We start from the raw sequence: 19,152 nt of genomic DNA on the forward strand, positions 1-19,152 counted from the left end.
ACCACATCAACTGCTCTTAAAAAGTCTCTAACTTAGGTTGAAAGTATTAACACAGATAGTACAACATATCCATGTGTATCATGGTATCCAATTACTTTGTTATACTGGTATAAGTGGTATTATAAGAATAGTCTAACCAACATTTCTGTCAAATTAAATCAAACCAATATATTGTTGCACACAATAGATGGTTTAAAGGAGAAGTGAGCTGCAACAGTCCCCCAAAATGTTTGTTTTATTGACAACTTAAAAACTGCCTTTCCCTCCACGTCTTTTTCTAAAGTCTAAGAGAAAAAGTGTTAAATCTTGCTACCTAGTCTAAAGGCCACGCCTCAGTCATGAACCTATAATGAAATATGATGCACACAGCATATTGCCTACAGTCATTTTCCAGTGAACTATACTGTCCTCTCAAGCTCTTCCGTGTTCAGTCAAGAGGACTTGTCACGCCACTTCTTGCGCAACAGCCCTAAAGAAGGAGATCAAACGTTTTTTGTTTTGTTGGTAAATTGCCTTTACATTTCTTACAGGCTACATTTGAATCTGGTAAGCTATGTTACGATAGACTTGTTTGTAATATAAGTGTTTCAATGAAGGGGTGATAGCCTTCCGGAAATGTATGATGTTTATTTTGTTCTAATTACTATTACCATAAATATTGGTTATATGGTTTCGGTTCCTGAGTAGGCTAATAAAATAAATATATGTCTGCTGAAGAAACGTGTCTTTGGTGAGAAGAAAGTGTTTTATACTTTGGCTTGAGAAATCCATTAGATACATTAGAGAAGTAGCATATGCTGCGTTCATGTGCTATCGGAGTTCATGTGCTATCGGAGTTATCGGAAGTTCTGACTGTGAAGTTTCACTTGAATGACCCTTCACATCAGAATTACAATTCGGGAAACTGTGTGAGCTACCGAAATGCGACCACTGACCTTTTACATTTTCGAACAAAAGATGATAACAATACGTTTTTGACAAGCACAAGATGGGTGCGGCATAAGGTAGCTAGTTTAACCATATTGATCATATTGTAACGAACCTGGGTTTATATCAATGTTAATCAAGCTAGCTAACGTAATTATAAGCAACGTTAGTTAGCTTATCAAAGTAGCTAAAATCGTATATGTTGAAAAATTGTTCCGATCAAAATGCACATGCATGAAACAAAGTCATATTTCCAACATCGCAGTTAGGAAATAAAACGCTCCGACGACTACATAACCGCAGCATTAACCTACGTGGAATTACGATCGCTCCCACTGCTCACGCGTGCTGAATGCGCTTATAGAAATAGATGACTATAAAAACGTGTCAAACTGATGGGATACAGAAGCTACAATCCTTGCCAAATGAGGAGAGCTTTATCACAACTTCAAAATGGACTGAAGTAGGGAAATATGTATTCCAGCAATGAGCTGCAGTTTTGGAAGAACTGCGTCATTTTCAGTTTAGGTGACTTTGCGAGTGAACCTAGTTATCACAGTCACAAAGTCAGCATTGTCTATATCGTAAATATTCATATACAAAAGCTTAAGGTTAGGTTTAGGCACAAGGTTAACAATGTGATTAAGGTTAGGGTTAAGGGTTAGGTTTAAAATCAGATTTTAGGAAGCGAAATGTAGAAACAGGAAGGGTTTCTGACGTTGTGGCTGTGGTAACTATTGAATACCCTACATTGCGAACCGCTAGTGTCATTTAGAATTGGTTAGCCTTGGCTATCACCACCCTGCATATAGACAGCATCCACACTGGAAATATGCAAAAACATTAGTTTATAAAGACAAAGAGCGTATTTTCATCAGAACCACTAAGCCTAGGCCTACTCCCCAAACATATGTCGTGGCCCTAATTCATCCCAATGCAGTGTTCAATGAAAAATTGTTAATACATTTAGATCATTCCAAGGAACCGCATAATGAACTAAATTGAACGTATGTATATCGATAAGAAGACAGATTTAGGTTTGTAACCCTGAAAAATATGTGTTTCAACATGCCGAATTGAGACCCGTTTCAAATTACCATTCTTTGTGAATAACTGTTCAGACGCGAGATGCGAATCACTTCGCAGTATTCTGTTATTTTTTAATCTCTTATATTAAATCATGCTTTTACTATACAATATGTGTATTGACTGTGATAAGTGCTCGGGAAATAAGAGCGTCTATATTAGCAAAACAAGGCTATGAAATTGCACAGCCATAGGCTTCTATAAGCAAGCGTTACTACTTTATTGAATAGTAACCTCAGTGTGGCGCTTGCTTATAGAAGCCTATGGCTGTGCAATTTCATAGCCTTGTTTTGCTAATATAGACGCTTTTATTTCCCGAGCACTTATCACAGTCAATACACATATTGTATAGTAAAAGCATGATTTAATATAAGAGATTAAAAAATAACAGAATACTGCGAAGTGATTCGCATCTCGCGTCTGAACAGTTATTCACAAAGAATGGTAATTTGAAACGGGTCTCAATTCGGCATGTTGAAACACATATTTTTCAGGGTTACAAACCTAAATCTGTCTTCTTATGTGTTCCAGGATACACTATAACCAGTTGATATTACAGTTTCAATAAATTCATCTTAAATGTGTTGTTTTTTTAATTGACTGAATTGACCTACATTAAACAATTTAGCTATTAGGATTCCTTACCTGTAATAGTAATGATACATTGGACATTGTTGACATATTTCCCAGTGCAGACATTGTTCTAGAAATAGCTTATTTTTTATTTGAGTACTGGAGTACTCAAACAGTAAAAAAAAAAGTCAAATGCCCATCCCTAGGTTTATACGGAATATTTAGGTGTATACAACTATTTAATGTAACCCTATTTCAACTTTATTAGGTGTGTTTCACTCAAATAAAGGATTTATTGGAATGACATTTAAAATTGTAATTGTCATGTTGATTTGATGGGATGGTAGACCAATCCCAAAATTGTTTTGATCTATATTATTCATGAGTAGTGTTTATTCATTTTGGTGTGGATTCTTCGAGTTTAAGTGCTTTTTTTGACCTACTTGTTCACCAGCATTTGTATTGTTTTCCCAACAGTCATCAGGGAATCATCACATCAATGGGGTAAAGATATTTCAATTATAAAAATGTAAGATATGATATATATACATATAGTATATATATATATAGTATATATATATATATATATATATATATAGTATATATATATATAGTATATATATATATATATATATAGTATATATATATAGTATATATATATATATATAGTATATATAGTATATATATATATATATAGTATATATAGTATATAGTATATATATAGTATATATATATAGTATATATATATATAGTATATATATATAGTATATATATATAGTATATATAGTATATATATATATATATAGTATATATAGTATATATAGTATATAGTATATATATAGTATATATATATATATATAGTATATAGTATATAGTATATATATATATATATATGAGGCTCCAGGTTATTTACATGGAAATGACGTTGGCCCACACTTTGTTTATTACATTTATTGACTTGCTGAATTTCAATTGTTTAAGAATTTACTCAAGGCATGTCTGGGTTCCTTACCTAATTTGCAAATGTGTATTTCTTGTTGTTTTATTAGTTAAATCAATTCAAATCAGTTTAATAAAACAAAACGTATCCTGTTTTTATCATTTTATACAGGTTGTTAAAGGAGATAAAGACTGAGTTTCTTCGCTGTGAGAGGGAAAAAGAAGGTATCAGCCGAATTTCTTTTTTTCTTTGTAGTGTATTGTCATCCAATGGCCTTTAAAAGGAAATGTCTGATTCAGCTGACATATGCAGCATTTACCGTGAATGCGATCTCCGTGAACATTGCCTTTACAAGCCGCATTGCCTGTTACCCGCAATTGGATTGAATCCCGGGTTTAGGCAACACTAGACCTCATATTTTACACGTTTAATGTTTTCCAATAAACAATTTCCATAAACATTCAAATTTCATGATAGAGAAATTGAATGTCATAAGAAGATAAAGTTGCTTGCTTACTGGTGACTTGTGGCCACTAGGGCCCCTCCTTCACTATATGAAAACAGTGTCTTCATGTTTTATGATTGGTTGTCATTCTATACTATATAAGGCCTAAGGCCGATTCTTTAAAAATCCACAAGGAAATCAAAAAGCTAGCTGATCCCTCTAGATTTCCATTCGTTGCGCTGATTCTATTTAGCATTCCCTCCAGAGACGATTTTCAACTTCCTTCAAACTACATGCAGACAAAAAATGGTATCCATGAGTTCATATGACTCTGGGTAAGTAGAACAATTGCCAAAATCTCAAACTATTCCTTTAAGTGAATTTTTAAGTTATTGTCCTTTTAGAATTCAGTGTTCCAAACAACCTCCATTTCTAATGTGTTTGTAGCTCAGATGCCCTACTGTACATTTGGGACCCATTAAAAGAAGCATTACTAACTAGTCACGGCTCTAAATGGGAACACATCAAGTATATCACGTTTGTCTGATTTATACCATAACCTATTGACAATTGTTTATAACACATCTTTGCTGCTTTCTTTTCGTAGTTTTCATCAGTCATTTTTCTTCCTCTGTCGTATTAATGAATAGTGGTCCAATTCCTATGTTGACATATAATAGTGGCTCAAGCATGTCCATTAAATCATCACATGTGCCTGTGGGAGACTTGTACGAGGTTTGAGAAGTAGGACATTTTTCAAACTAGGATTTTGGCCGGGATGCGTGACGAATCTCTCTGAAAGTCGGTGGGACCTAGACATCAGAGAAGACAGATAGCTCTGGACACCAGATTCATCAGTGCCAAAGAAGAAATGTTGGATGAAGATATCTCATTATATAGGTAGGCTATCAAGTGTTCGATTGGTGTGACAGAAGAAACATTCAATCAATGTGTTTGTGGATCTGCAGGTGAATGCATGTGAACAGTGTGACAGAAGAAAACATGGATGTGGGTGATGGTATTTGGACTGATGTCTCAGCTGTGAGGAGGTTGTTTGGCTGTGTTGGTCAGTGAGTGTCTGTGACACCCGGTTCCCTTTTCACCACCTCCATTGAAGAATCATTCCGGACTTGGATTTTACATTTCCAAAATGAATGTTTAATTAAGAATTGACTGTAATTACCTGCCCTATTGGACATTAAAACAATACAGTAGCTATACATTTTGTGCCGACAAACAAAGCCATATTTTCCCTATGCTAACCAACGTAGGCCTACAGTATGTATTACGCAAAGACACCTCCAACACGTCACAACTCGGACCCACTATCACCGACCCCATTGCTGAAACCCTCATTCACGCCTGGACAATTGCAGCACCATTCTCTATAGACTCCCTGACAAAACACTGGACCTACTTCCATACATTCAATCTCAGCTGCCAGAGTCCTCACACACACCAGACCTTGGGACATCACAACCTTCATCAAACTTCACTGGCTCCCAGTTCAATCCAGCATCATCTTCAAGCAACTCTTGCTCACCAACAAATAGACTGGCCCCCACATACCTCTCCAACCTCCTACACTCCCACCGATTTACTGCGCTCCTCTGACACTGGCCTCCTCACACTCCCTCGCAACAACCTACAAAAGCACTTGAAGCCAATTTCACAAACTTCGGGAGCAAGAAGCTTACCACTTTTGAGCGCACCAGTTGACTTGGATCACAGGAAGATGTCATCACAGCTGGAAACATGTACTGTAACAGCATCAAGATGACCTCCTCTTCATCCACATTTGACCTCAGCCTTTCTGCAGCAACCTTAGCAGCTGATGGGATTTAGCTGCGTGATTTGAGTTACAGCACCAACATTCAATACAGTACTGCCACAGTGTAAGACAACTAGCTGAGACTATACCCACAGCTATATCTTCAGAGATATAAAATGTGGAACAATGGTTGAACATCTGATATGTGATATGTGAGAACCACCCATCATTGTATGTTTAAAGAGATGCTCCGGAACTGTTGTATCATTTCAACCAGTACACAGGAGCCAAAACAGGCCTCCTCTACTACATCATCATATGATATGTTACGTCCTGCAAATCCTTATTATTACATGTTTTTTCTGTATGCAATTCAGGTGATATGTTACGAATTCAATTGATAAAATATGTTATGAATTTGTTGTGCTTAATAAGATCCAGGACTGCATCTTTGAATCAGATGGCTAATAATACATTACGATTCAAAATGTCTATATTTGCAGGTTGTAAGTAGGATGTTCTGCACTCTTGACATTTACAATGTTAAATATAGTTTCTAATTATTGTCAGTTGTTGCCACAGATGCTGTGGAATTCCTCGGCCAAATGGAAAAGATTGTGTCGAAATATCGCCACAAGAAGATACCTCTTGCAAAACCGAAAAGTTACGAGTTGAGAATCGGGGGTCTGGAGGACACTGTTCACGCTGGAGATGGTGAACAGTTAGAAGTTTGGAAAGACTGCTACCTTCCAGAGAGAATGGAGATGGTGGTCATTGGTGCCCTGGATGACTTCCGCTGTTCGGCAGCAGGATGGCAGCTGGTTCTCCTGTTATGTGAAGATGGCAATGTCTACGCCTACGAGTTTGAAGTTCTACACCTTGTTGCCAGAAGCTTGGAGGATCTCTTTAAATCTGGAGCAGAGTTCCCAGGACAGGAGAAACACAGATTTGGAGAATGCTTTGAGGAATTGGTAAGACCCAGCAATATTACATTAACTTAGCAAACGTATTAACTTATTTTGTGTTTAACATTAATAAACGAGGCAATCATGTGTTGTTATTGTCAGTTACAGTAGGTCTTGCATTTATTTGTCTACATGTCATTGTTCTTGAATAATTCCAAAATGTAGACATACAGTGTAATGTGTCAATAAGTAAGTTGCTGGACTAGTCAGCTAGTTATTCCACAGTTATATTTTTTCAGACTGAGGAAGAGATGAAGAAAGAGATGCAATGTGATGAAATAAAGAAAATCAATGACGAGCATATTCAGTTCCGAAGAAGTTTGGAGATTGAGATGCTGAGGGATCTCAAAGCAATCAGTCAATCTGAGGTAATAATTACTGTTTGATTCAGACTGAGGGTATGGTACACATAGCAAAACATTACAAAAGTGTGTATATTGAAATCAGGGAAAGTTTAAGACAAAAATCTATTATCTATGCTCGCCCCTAGGTGAACAAACCCTAATACTGCTGTTTGTTTATGTTAATGCTGTCAAAATGTCCGTAAATTATTATGGTAATATTGTGGTAAACTATTTGTGATTTTCCATAACCACTATGTTGTTGATAATGTTTCAGCCAACATTTCAACCCAACAAAGCCAAGTCGGACCCAATATTCAAGGCCTTCAAAGGAAGGACTACAAAGGAAGCACGACAAATTCAATCGCTCAGACACAAGAGGATTACAAAAAGAAAACCAGCCTCGTCGTGGACCAGGATGCCTTGCTCCCAGACAGACTAAATAACGTCTTTGCTCGCTTTGAGGACAATACAGTGCCACTGACACGGCCCGCTACCAAAACCTGGGACTCTCCTTCACTGCAGCCGACGTGAGTAAAACATTTAAACGTGTTAACCCTCGCAGGGCTGCAGGCCCAGACGGCATCCCCAGCCGTGTCCTCAGAGCATGCGCAGACCAGCTGGCTGGTGTGTTTACGGACATATTCAATCAATCCTTATCCCAGTCTGCTGTCCCATATGCTTCAAGAGGGCCACCATTGTTCCTGTTCCCAAGAAAGGTAAGGTAACTGAGCTACTGAAGTGCTTTGAGAGACTAGTCAAGGACCATATCACCTGCACCCTACCTGACACCCCTAGACCCACTCCAATTTGCTTACCGCCCGAATAGGTTCACAGACGACGCAATCGCAACCACACTGCACACTGCCCTAACCCATCTGGACAAGAGGAATACCTATGTCAGAATGCTGTTCATCGACTATAGCTCAGCATTTAACACCATAGTACCCTCCAAACTCGTCATCAAGCTCGAGACCCTGGGTCTCGACCCCGCCCTGTGCAACTGGGTACTGGACTTCCTGATGGGCCGCTCCCAGGTGGTGAGAGTAGTGTCATGATGTTGCCCTCTTTGAGTACAGCGAGCACCATCCCCCGCTCTCTGCTTCTACAACCAGACTGCTGTGGGCAGAGTGAGGTCGTAAATTCCCAAGGAATTTCCCCATAAATTCCCTGCCTCATGGACACACAGTTATAGAGAGTAGTTTTCATGGAGACAAAGGAAATCCTTCCACCTCACAGAATGTGAGGTACGAACAAATTTCATGTTCCAGAGAAAGTGTAAAAGATTGGTGAAGAATCCAGCTACGAACTGGTACGTTTGTCACAACTTGGGAAGCTCAAGAGAGACGGTGCGGCCACATTACCATAACGCTGTTTATATAATAGCCTCAGACATGAGGTTTACATCTAATTGTTGTATAAGATGAATAAGTGAAGATGATACTGTTTGAATAATGGTGTAATATGATTGTGGACTGTTTAATGAAGAAAAATACAATTCCCTTTTCATTTGAACTAAATCAGAGGACCGCCCCTGAGCCCAGTTAGGGTCAGACATCCTGGGACAGCCCTTTTCTGCCATTCCGAATAAAACCCCACTTTGAGAAATTATCAGTAGACCATGTTTTTCTCCATTAGGAGGGGGACTAAAGGTTGTAGACCATTGCTGAATCGTTTAACCATACCACGTGGTTAAAACTCTTAGACTATCGATACCGACAGAATGTAACAGTTTTCTTGAGGTGAAGGAGAGGCGGATCAAAACGTAGCGTGGTGGTTATTCATGGTTCTTTAATATAGACACTATACATGAATAAACTAACAAAACAAGAAATGTGAGAAGAAAAAAAACAGCCCTATCTGGTGCAAACACAGAGACAGGAACAATCACCCACAAACACACAGTGAAACCCAGGCTACCTAAGTATGATTCTCAATCAGAGACAACTAATGACACCTGCCTCTGATTGAGAACCATACTAGGCCGAAACATAGAAATACCCAAATCATAGAAAAACAAACATAGACTGCCCACCCCAACTCACGCCCTGACCATACTAAATAATGACAAAACAAAGGAAATAAAGGTCAGAACGTGACACACAATAAGAACAAGTCTTTGATACTAATTACTAGTCTGCAGCTAGGAATTCGGCATCAGTGAACGCGAAGAACGACAACCGCCGAAACATCCATTCTATAACGAATGTCACTTTGAACTATCCCCTCTAACCAAGACAGAGAGAGAGGGAGAGAGAGACGGACAATCCTACAAAAGAAATGAACTTTTCACCAGCGATCAAGACGACACACTGAGCGTAAATATATATATATTGATTGCAATTGTTCCCGAATGAGTGAGTGTTCATGTGTAAGGGATTAGCATTTTAATTGTTATAATTAACTCTGTAGGGACTTCTTAGTCGACCCCCCCCCCCCACACGTTATACTAATTACAGGGAATCATTGATAAAACTATGTCTTCAATTTAATGATAGTAAAGACACGACAGTAGGTAACAACATCTCCACCCCGCTGATCCTCAACACTGGGGCTCCAGAAGGGTGCGTTCTGAGCCCTCTCCTGTACTCCCTGTTCACCCACGACTGCGTGGCCATGCACGCCTCCAACTCAATCATCAAGTTTGCGGACGACACTACAGTGGTAGGCTTGATTGCCAACAACAACGAGATGGCCTACAGGGAGGAGGTGAGCGCCCTCGGAGTGTAGTGTCAGGAAAATAACCTCACACTCAACGTCAACAAAACAAAGGAGATGATCGTGGACTTCAGGAAACAGCAGAGGGAGCACCCCCCTACTCACATCAACGAGTGGCTGCTGCCAACATACTGACTCAACTCCAGCCACTTTAATAATGGAAATTGATATAAAAAATGTATCACAAGCCACTTTAAACAATGCCACTTAATTTAATGTTTACATACTCTACATTACTCATCTCATATGTATATACTGTACTCTATACCATCTACTGCATCTTGCCATCTTTATGTAATACATGTATCACTTGCCACTTTAAACTATGCCACTTTTATGTTTACATACCCTACATTACTCATCTCATATGTATATACTGTACTCGATACCATCTACTGCATCTTGCCTATGCCGTTCTGTACCATCACTCATTCATATATCTTTATGTACATATTCTTCATCCCTTTACACTTGTGTGTATAAGGTAGTAGTTTTGGAAATGTTAGGTTAGATTACTCGTTGGTTACTACTGCATTGTCGGAACTAGAAGCACAAGCATTTCGCTACACTCGCGTTAACATCTGCTAACCATGTGTATGTGACAAATAAATTTTGATTTGATTTGAAACCATCAAGAAATCTCACGTCAAATGCCAATGGTGGGTCTCGACCATGTCTTGTGATGAACACAGATCACAAACTGCACTTTTTTTTGCTGATTGACCACCTGTACAGTATTATTTCTGCACAGGGACTGGTTTATGGACTTCATGGCAAAACGAGTCTGGACTTCAGTATAAACATGTTTTATGTTTTTGTAGTTTGAGTATAATGCCCAGAAAGGGGCAAAGTTTGAGGTTACTTAGTGCAATTGTAATCAATTATGATACAGAAAAATGGTTATAATTGAGCTCATGTGCATCCTGTTTCCATTTATCATCCTTTAGGTTTCTACAACTTGATTGGAGTCCACCTGTGATATTCAATTAATGTGGAGATGATTTGGAAAGGCACACACCTGTCTATATAAGGTTCCACAGTTGACAGTGCATGTCAGAGTAAAATTGTGTCGGATTGTGTCGAGGCAAAGATCTGGGGAAGGGTATCAAACAATTTCTGCAGCAATGATGGTCCCCAATAACCTCCATCATTCTTAAATGGTAGAAGTTTAGAACCACCAAGACTCTTCCTAGAGCTGGCTACCTGGCAAAACTGAGCAATCGGGGGAGAAGGGCCTTGGTCAGGGAGGTGACCAAGAACCCGATGGTCACTCTGACAGAGCTCCAGAGTTCCTCTGTTGAGATGGGAGTACCTCAAATCAAATCAAATTTTATTTGTCACATACACATGGTTAGCAGATGTTAATGCGAGTGTAGCGAAATGCTTGTGCTTCTAGTTCCGACAATGCAGTAATAACCAACAAGTAATCTAGCTAACAATTCCAAAACTAGTACTTTATAGACACAAGTGTAAGGGGATAAAGAATATGTACATAAAGATATATGAAAGAGTGATGGTACAGAGCGGCATAGGCAAGATACAGTAGATGGTATTGAGTGCAGTATATACATATGAGATGAGTATGTAAACAAAGTGGCATAGTTAAAGTGGCTAGTGATACATGTATTACATAAAGATGCAGTAGATGATATAGAGTACAGTATATACATATACATATGAGATGAATAGTGTAGGGTATGTAAACATTATATTAGGTAGCATTGTTTAAAGTGGCTAGTGATACATCATTTCCCATCAATTCCCATTATTAAAGTGGCTGGAGTTGAGTCAGTGTGTTGGCAGCAGCCACTCAATGTTAGTGGTGGCTGTTTAACAGTCTGATGGCCTTGAGATAGAAGCTGTTTTTCAGTCTCTCGGTCCCAGAAGGACAACCATCTCTGCAGCACTGTACCAATCAGGCCTTTATATGGTAGAGTGGCAACACGCAAGCCACTCCCCAGTAAACAGCACATGACAGTCCACTTGGAGTTTGCCAAAAGGCACATAAAGGACTCTCCGACCATGAGAAACAAGATTCTATGGTCTGATGAAACCAAGATTGGACTCTTTGGCCTGACTGCCAAGCGTCACTTCTGGAGGAAACCTGGCACCATCCCTACGGTGAAGCATGGTGGTGGTAGCATCATGCTGTGGGGATGTCTTTCAGTGGCAGGGACTCTGAGACTAGTCCAGATCGATGGAAAGATTAATGGAGCAAAGTATAGAGTGATCCTTGATGAAAACCTTCTCCAGAGCGCTCAGGACCTCAGACTGGGGCGATGGGTTCACCTTCCAACAGAACAACGACCCTAAGAACACAGCCAAGACAGCGTAGGAATGGCTTCTGGACAAGTCTCTGAATGTCCTTGAGTGGCCCAGCCAGAGCCAGGACTTGAACCCAATCAAACATCTTTGGAGAGATATGAAAATAGCTGTGCAGTGACGGTCCCCATCCAACCTGACAGAGCTTGAAAGGATCTGCAGAGAAGAATGGGAGAAACTCCACAAATACAGGTGTGCCAAGCTTGTAGCACCATACACAAAAAGACTTGAGGCTGTAATCACTGCCAAAGGTGCTTCAACAAAGTACTGAGTAAAGGGTCTGAATACTTATGTAAATGTGATATTGTAAATGTAAATGTGATACTATAAATACTTATGTAAATGTGATATTTCATTTTTTTTAATTTGCAAACCTTTCTAAAAACCTGTTTTTGGTTTGTCATTATGGGGTATTGTATGTTGATTGATTAGGGGGGGGGAATGATTTCATCCATTTTAGAATAAAGCTGTAACGTAACAAAATATGGAAAAAGTCAAGGGGTCTGAATACTTTCCAATTGCACTGTATATTTGCTAAGGTTTTTAAAAAGGAGTGCATTTTGAGATAATTGTAGATATTATTAAAATAGTTACTTCAGCAAATTACATATATAGATATTTGTTTCCTCGTTTTAAAAGAAGTCTATGGACAAGGGGTGACTGCAATCCACACTCATTGTGATTAACTAGCCAATTCCAATAAATGCTTATAAGCATTTTGGGACCAAAAACCAATACAAGTACATTTACGCCAATTTTAAAATTCCATGTCCAAATTATCTCCTAAATTGATTTTAACTCAATGACTTGTTTTTAAATTATTTTGCAACGATTTTGGCATGACATTTTGGTAAACATGAGAGGCTGACTTGAAAGTAGTGCTAACTGCTATTTGTTTGCATTGGCTAGTTGAATGAAACCAAATTGTGGATTGTAGTCAGACTTCAAATCCACATATTGCTTTCAGGGCAAGGAAACAACTATCAAAACATGTATTTCACTAAACTATCCCTTTAGGCTTTTGGAACAAAAAATGTATTTCACTAAACTATCCCTTTAGGCTTTTGGAACAAAAAATGTATTTCACTAAACTATCCCTTTAGGCTTCTGGAACAAAACATGTATTTCACTAAACTATCCCTTTAGGCTTCTGGAACAAAAAATGTATTTCACTAAACTATCCCTTTAGGCTTCTGGAACAAAAAATGTATTTCACTAAACTATCCCTTTAGGCTTTTGGAACAAAAAATGTATTTCACTAAACTATCCCTTTAGGCTTTTGGAACAAAACATGTATTTCACTAAACTATCCCTTTAGGCTTCTGGAACAAAAAAATGTATTTCACTAAACTATCCTTTTAGGCTTCTGGCTTTTGGAACTTGTTGATGGAATTTATAGGTTTAAATGAATGACTAGAATATTCCACCCTGAAGCCATATAATTGTATAAAATTGTTAGTCAGTAAAATTATAATAAATGATGTGTGTAGTTTTAGGCATGATGTGTGTAGTTTTAGTCAGAATAAGGAGTAAAACCATATATCTGTACAATATGCCTTTATGGTATTTTAAACACAGACTGTCTGAGCAAATTCGGTGCCGACCTGAGAGATTAGAGATTAGAGATTTGGTCAAGGACAGGGAGTACGTCTCAAGGTCCCAAGGTCTCCCTAATCTTTGTCGGCTGGGTAGTGGGACAGTATGTGCGTAGGATACCTACTGTTGTGTGTGTATGTATGTGCGTAGGATACCTAATGTTTGTGTGTGAAAGTATGTGCGTAAGAAGCCAGTATAAAATGAATGGTTTTGTCCAACTAACCAGCGCTCTCGTGAATAAACATTTTTGACTATTTTATCTGGGCCTCCATCTGTTTCATTCGACCAGTATCTTACAAATTCTAGGTCGTAGACTGAGTAGTATAATTGAATTGGGTTATGAACATAATTCTCATAACAGAACTGTAGTAGTTGACATGCAGATTTATTTCCAGAGTTAAAATCACACTTTGCTGTACAAACTTAATAAGACAATAACTTGTCAAAAGGCCAAATGTGATTGTGCAGTAGAATTTACACTGTTGCCTCCCGACTGATGCAGCGGTGTAAGGCACTGTATTACAGTGCTTGAGGCGTCACTGCAGTCTGATCACTACAGTTTGATCCCAGGCTGTGTTGCAGCCGGCCGCGACTGGCAGACCCATGAGGAGGCTACACAATTGGCCGAGTGTCATCTGGGTTAGGGGAGGGTTTGGCTGGCCGGATGTCCTTCGCACTCTAGCGACTTCTTGTGGCGGGCCGGGCGCATGCACGCTGACTTCGGTCGCCAGTTGTACAGTGATTCCTCCAACACATTGGTGCAGCTGGCTTCCAGGTTAAGCAAGCAGTGTGTCAAGAAGCAGTGTGTCTTGGCAGGGTCGAGTTTCGGAGGACGCATGGCTGTTGACATTCGCCTCTCCCGTGTCCGTACGGGAGTTGCAACGATGGGACAAGACTGTAACTACCAATTGGATATCACAAAAAAGGGCTAAAAAGTAATAAAATAAATAAATATTTATATAAATATATATATATATATATACTGTGGGGAGAACAAGTATTTGATACACTGCCGACTGCGTGCGCTGCAGGATTTTAATCCATGACGGCGTAGTGTGTTACTAATGGTTTTCTTTGAGACTGTGGTCCCAGCTCTCGTCAGGTCATTGACCAGGTCCTGCCGTGTAGTTTTGGGCTGATCCCTCACCTTCCTCATGATCATTGATGCCCCACGAGGTGAGACCTTGCATGGAGCCCCAGACCGAGGGTGATTGACCATCATCTTGAACTTCTTCCATTTTCTAATAATTGCGCCGACAGCTGTTGCCTTCTCACCAAGCTGCTTGCCTATTGTCCTGTAGCCCATCCCAGCCTTGTGCAGGTCTACAATTTTATCCCAGATGTCCTTACACAGCTATCTGGTCTTGGCTATTGTGGAGAGGTTGGAGTCTGGACAGGACACCTGATTGAGTGTGTGGACAGGTGTCTTTTATACAGGTAACGAGTTCAAACAGGTGCAGTTAATACAAGTAATGAGTGGAGAACAGGAAGGCTTCGTAAAGAAAAACTAACAGGTCTGTGAGAGACGGAAGTCTTACTGGTTGGTAGGTGATCAAATACTTATGTCATGCAATAAAATACTAATTATTACTTAAAAATCATACAATGTGATTTTCTGGATTTTTGTTTTAGATTCCGCCTCTCACAGTTGAAGTGTACCTATGATAAAAAATTACAGACCTCTACATGCTTTGTAAGTAGGAAAACCTGCAAAATCGGCAGTGTATCAAATACTTGTTCTCCCCACTGTGTGTGTATATATATATATATATAAATGAAATTGATTTCTAGAGACTTTAATTTGTGTTAAGCTGTTTTTCAAAATATTGTATTCAAGTTTAGTTGTTAAATTAACTTAGCTTAACTTTTCCCAGCATGCAGGGAAAATGGGTAGGGCTGCTTGAAAACATATCATTATTTACTGTACATTAACTTTAATCCACTTTACAATACCACTTTTCAGGAGACCAACAGCTACTTATCCGAAATGGATGAGAATATATGGAAGCTTAAAGCCATCGGGAACAGCATTCATTAGACAGGTTGTGAGGCTATGGAGTAGAGGTTCACACGGGATTAGGACTCCCGCGGATCTTGTGGGTTCCGTGGGATTCTGGCAGGAATGGAGTGAGTTTCTAGAGTCAAGTTTTGGATGGGACAGGAACAACAGTCCACAGGAAAAAAGTTCAAATAAAATAAAATAAGAATTTGTTCTTAACTGACTTGCCTAGTAAAATAAAGGTTAAAAAAATACCTAATAGTTATTGAGCAATGTGGAACAAAAAAGAGACATTATTAACATCAGGTTGATATGGTTATAAGAGGATATATTATATTAACACAAACAAGTGAGAAGATTGAAACAGTTGAGCTTATCACATTGATGTTGTAAATGTTATATTGTTGCATCCAATATGCCATCAGTTAATGTAATATAGTTAGTCTTGACAGAATAATTGTTGGTGTTATACCTTGATTTTCTGAGATGCCTCAACCATAGGGTGGTTACAAATCCTTGGTGTTTATGTCTTCCATGGTCAGCACTCTGCAGCACAACAATAATGATGGGCAACACCATCATGTTCTGTCCAGTCTGTTGCAGAAACGAAACCTCAGAGCAGCTTCACATCCTGTTGCTAAACCCTGTAATAGCAGCCCTGTCAGTAACAGAAACTGTCAGCACAATAAACAACATGACAAAATCAAAGTTTTAAAAAATAAGGTGAAAATGAAATATAACAAAAAGCATGTTTGAATGACACTGAGGGGCAGTGGTTACAGATAATACAGGCATGCCTGAGGCTGATGCTATGCAGGTGTTTGTACACATGCAATATACACACTCTCATTCAAATGCACACATACACGGACACACACACATGGAAATATTGCCATACAAAACTCAAACATATTCAGTTTGCCTTGCTGTTATGATGTTTGTTGTCCTTGATGTTTTCTGTTTTCCTTCGTCTTTGTCTTTTTTCTCTTTTGTCCATATTGTTGGTTGTTGGTGCATTGAGGAAAGGTCTTGAGGGTGGGGAATGGAATTATTATTATTATTATTTTTTTAATTCTCGGTGGTGGGATTGTGGGGGGGGGGGGTATTGGATGGTTATGGGGTAGTTCTTGGAGAATTGTGTGTGGGGGGGGGGGGGGTCTTGGAAGGCTGGTGGGAGGTCTGTCGACGTGTCCTAGGCTACCTGTGCACCACAAAGTCAGAACAGTAGGCTAAGTTCTGAGGGTGAAAGGTTTCGCTGATAGCCAGGTGTAGCGGTGGTAAGGATTCACTCCATGGTGCTGAAAAAGAAAGCTCTGCTGTTGGGACAGCTTTATGTAGGCCCTAACAGTTTGGGACAGCTTAATGTAGGCCCTATAAGTTTGGGGGGAAAGTTTGTCACCATGTAGTGGCATGCATCTAAAAAAATAAAAATAAGTTGAGTTTGCCCCACTAAGATTTATATGCTAAAATCGCCATTGAACACAGCGATAATGATTGGCAACACCCTCATGTTCTCTACAGTCTCTTGCAGAAACTAAACCTCAGAGCAACAAGCCTCACGTCCAATAGTTAAACATTAGCAGTAAAACAGTGGTAAAATAATAAAAAACGCAGCGACGAGTGATAAAAGGCTGTGTTTGTGATGTAAGTCTGGCCTAGAGGTCCATCTTTATCATATCAATGTATCAATAGCCTGCAATGTACTCTGACATGAACACATCTAATTGTATGGTGCACAATAACCTGTTTGCAAAATAACCTGTTTTATGTTGTTGCAGAGCATGAGAGGAGGGAGACCTCGAAGTCATCTACCACTACAGTGTGGCCCACTGTGTGGACTATGGGGGGTGTTGTCATCACACAGAATGAAAGAGAAGAGCATGAGAGGAGGGAGACCCCGAGGTCATCTACCACTACAGTGTGGCCCACTGTGTGGACTGTGGGGGGTGTTGTCATCACACAGAGTAAAAGAGAAGAGCATGAGAGGAGGGAGACCCCGAGGTCATCTACCACTACAGTGTGGCCCACTGTGTGGACTGTGGGGGGTGTTGTCATCACACAGAGTAAAAGAGAAGAGCATGAGAGGAGGGAGACCTCGAGGTCATCTACCACTACAGTGTGGCCCACTGTGTGGACTGTGGGGGGTGTTGTCATCACACAGAGTAAAAGAGAAGAGCATGAGCTCCATCACCATCACCATCATCTTAGGCTGGGCTTCACAAACAGACAGAGAACTATTGATAATCATTAATGTAGATAATGATCACAGTGAAGCAACCAATTATGGGAACACCAATGTTCAAACACCTTCAATTATAACCCGTGACGATCTTTTAGGTTAATTTCCTTAATTAATTCTGAAGTCAGTAAGTCACGATTAGCCATTGTACCCGCATGTATGGTCTAGACCAGCACTTCGATTTACAGACCAGCGTATACTACGTCAGCTAAACGCTATCTGAAGTAGAGTTAGCTTGGCCTGGAGCAGGTTAGAGCTGAAGGATTCGTTGCCATAGAAATGTACCTGGCTAAAAGGTGAGCCAAGTTGAATTCAAAATTGACCAAAGTCATGTGCTTAAGTCCTCTATCCCACTTCGTAGTATAGCCCTCAGGCTGAAAACTACAATACAAACTTTTGTTGTATAAGTCAAAGTGAACTACACTAATCAGACACATGGTTATCTGTTGAATCAATGGCTTTTCCCCCAATAACAATAACTTATTTCAACAGAAACGGACGGTTCTGAACAATCAGTTGAATAACGATGTGATTATATAGCCCAGAGGGCGATTTAGTATGACACGCTGCATACGTTTTGAGATTCCAATGGTCACACCCATATCGAACAGGTCACATCCCGTCACACCCATTGAACAAGAGCAAACATACCAGTAAGACTGTTGAAGAATGGTGCAAACCGTTCTGCGCTCGACTGAATACCCAGCTGGCATAAAATAAACCACTTGTATATTTATTTATTACATTTTTTATTTAACTAGGCAAGTCAGTTAAGGACAAATTATTTTCAATGGCGGCCTATGAACTGCCTTGTTCAGGGGGAGAACCACAGATTTCTACCATGTCAGCTCAGGGATTCGATCTTGAAACCTTTGTTACTAGTCCAACGCTCTAACCACTAGGCTACCTGTATGTGAAGATAGTGCCCTCTGCTGGAGAAGTTTAAACTTTACCACACTAACGATGGGAAAATCTCAATGAGATATTCTCCCTTCCTCATGTCCTCTACTCGCCCCCTTTTGAAAAAGGTCAAAGGCAATTGAGGATCGGAGGCGAGGAACTGTAGAAACAAGTGCGCTTGTATGAAATGACACTGCTCCTACACTAGTGTCATCAGGGAAAGGACGTTTACAGAGGTGGAATCCAAAAATGTGTAAAGTATTCAAAAGAAACACAGCTACTTGTGCTAGACTTTTTATTCATAAAAGGACAAGTAGTGTACTGTTTTTA

The 19,152-nt window shown here is 39.5% G+C and overlaps 1 protein-coding gene across 5 annotated transcripts; it reads left to right on the plus strand.

Moving 5' to 3' along the window:
* The first annotated feature begins 380 nt into the window (after positions 1-380).
* LOC116370376 (uncharacterized) lies at positions 381-7,767 on the plus strand. Of its 5 annotated transcripts, none has more exons than XM_031819743.1 (6): positions 381-546; positions 3,064-3,090; positions 3,698-3,750; positions 6,325-6,713; positions 6,947-7,075; positions 7,326-7,767. In XM_031819743.1, exons 2-6 carry the CDS (start codon positions 3,086-3,088, stop codon positions 7,488-7,490), a joined length of 741 nt encoding a protein of 246 aa, XP_031675603.1. In that variant the 5' UTR covers positions 381-546; positions 3,064-3,085; the 3' UTR covers positions 7,491-7,767. The 5 variants fall into 5 exon arrangements, with proteins under 5 accessions (XP_031675603.1, XP_031675602.1, XP_031675604.1 ...); XM_031819742.1 differs by having other exon boundaries at positions 382-546; positions 3,064-3,115; positions 6,313-6,713; positions 7,326-7,529; XM_031819744.1 differs by having other exon boundaries at positions 382-546; positions 3,064-3,115; positions 7,326-7,529.
* Positions 7,768-19,152: the final 11,385 nt, after the last annotated feature.

The sequence above is a fragment of the Oncorhynchus kisutch genome, unplaced genomic scaffold (assembly GCF_002021735.2).
Source record: "Oncorhynchus kisutch isolate 150728-3 unplaced genomic scaffold, Okis_V2 scaffold2521, whole genome shotgun sequence".
In the NCBI taxonomy this organism is placed as follows: domain Eukaryota; kingdom Metazoa; phylum Chordata; class Actinopteri; order Salmoniformes; family Salmonidae; genus Oncorhynchus; species Oncorhynchus kisutch.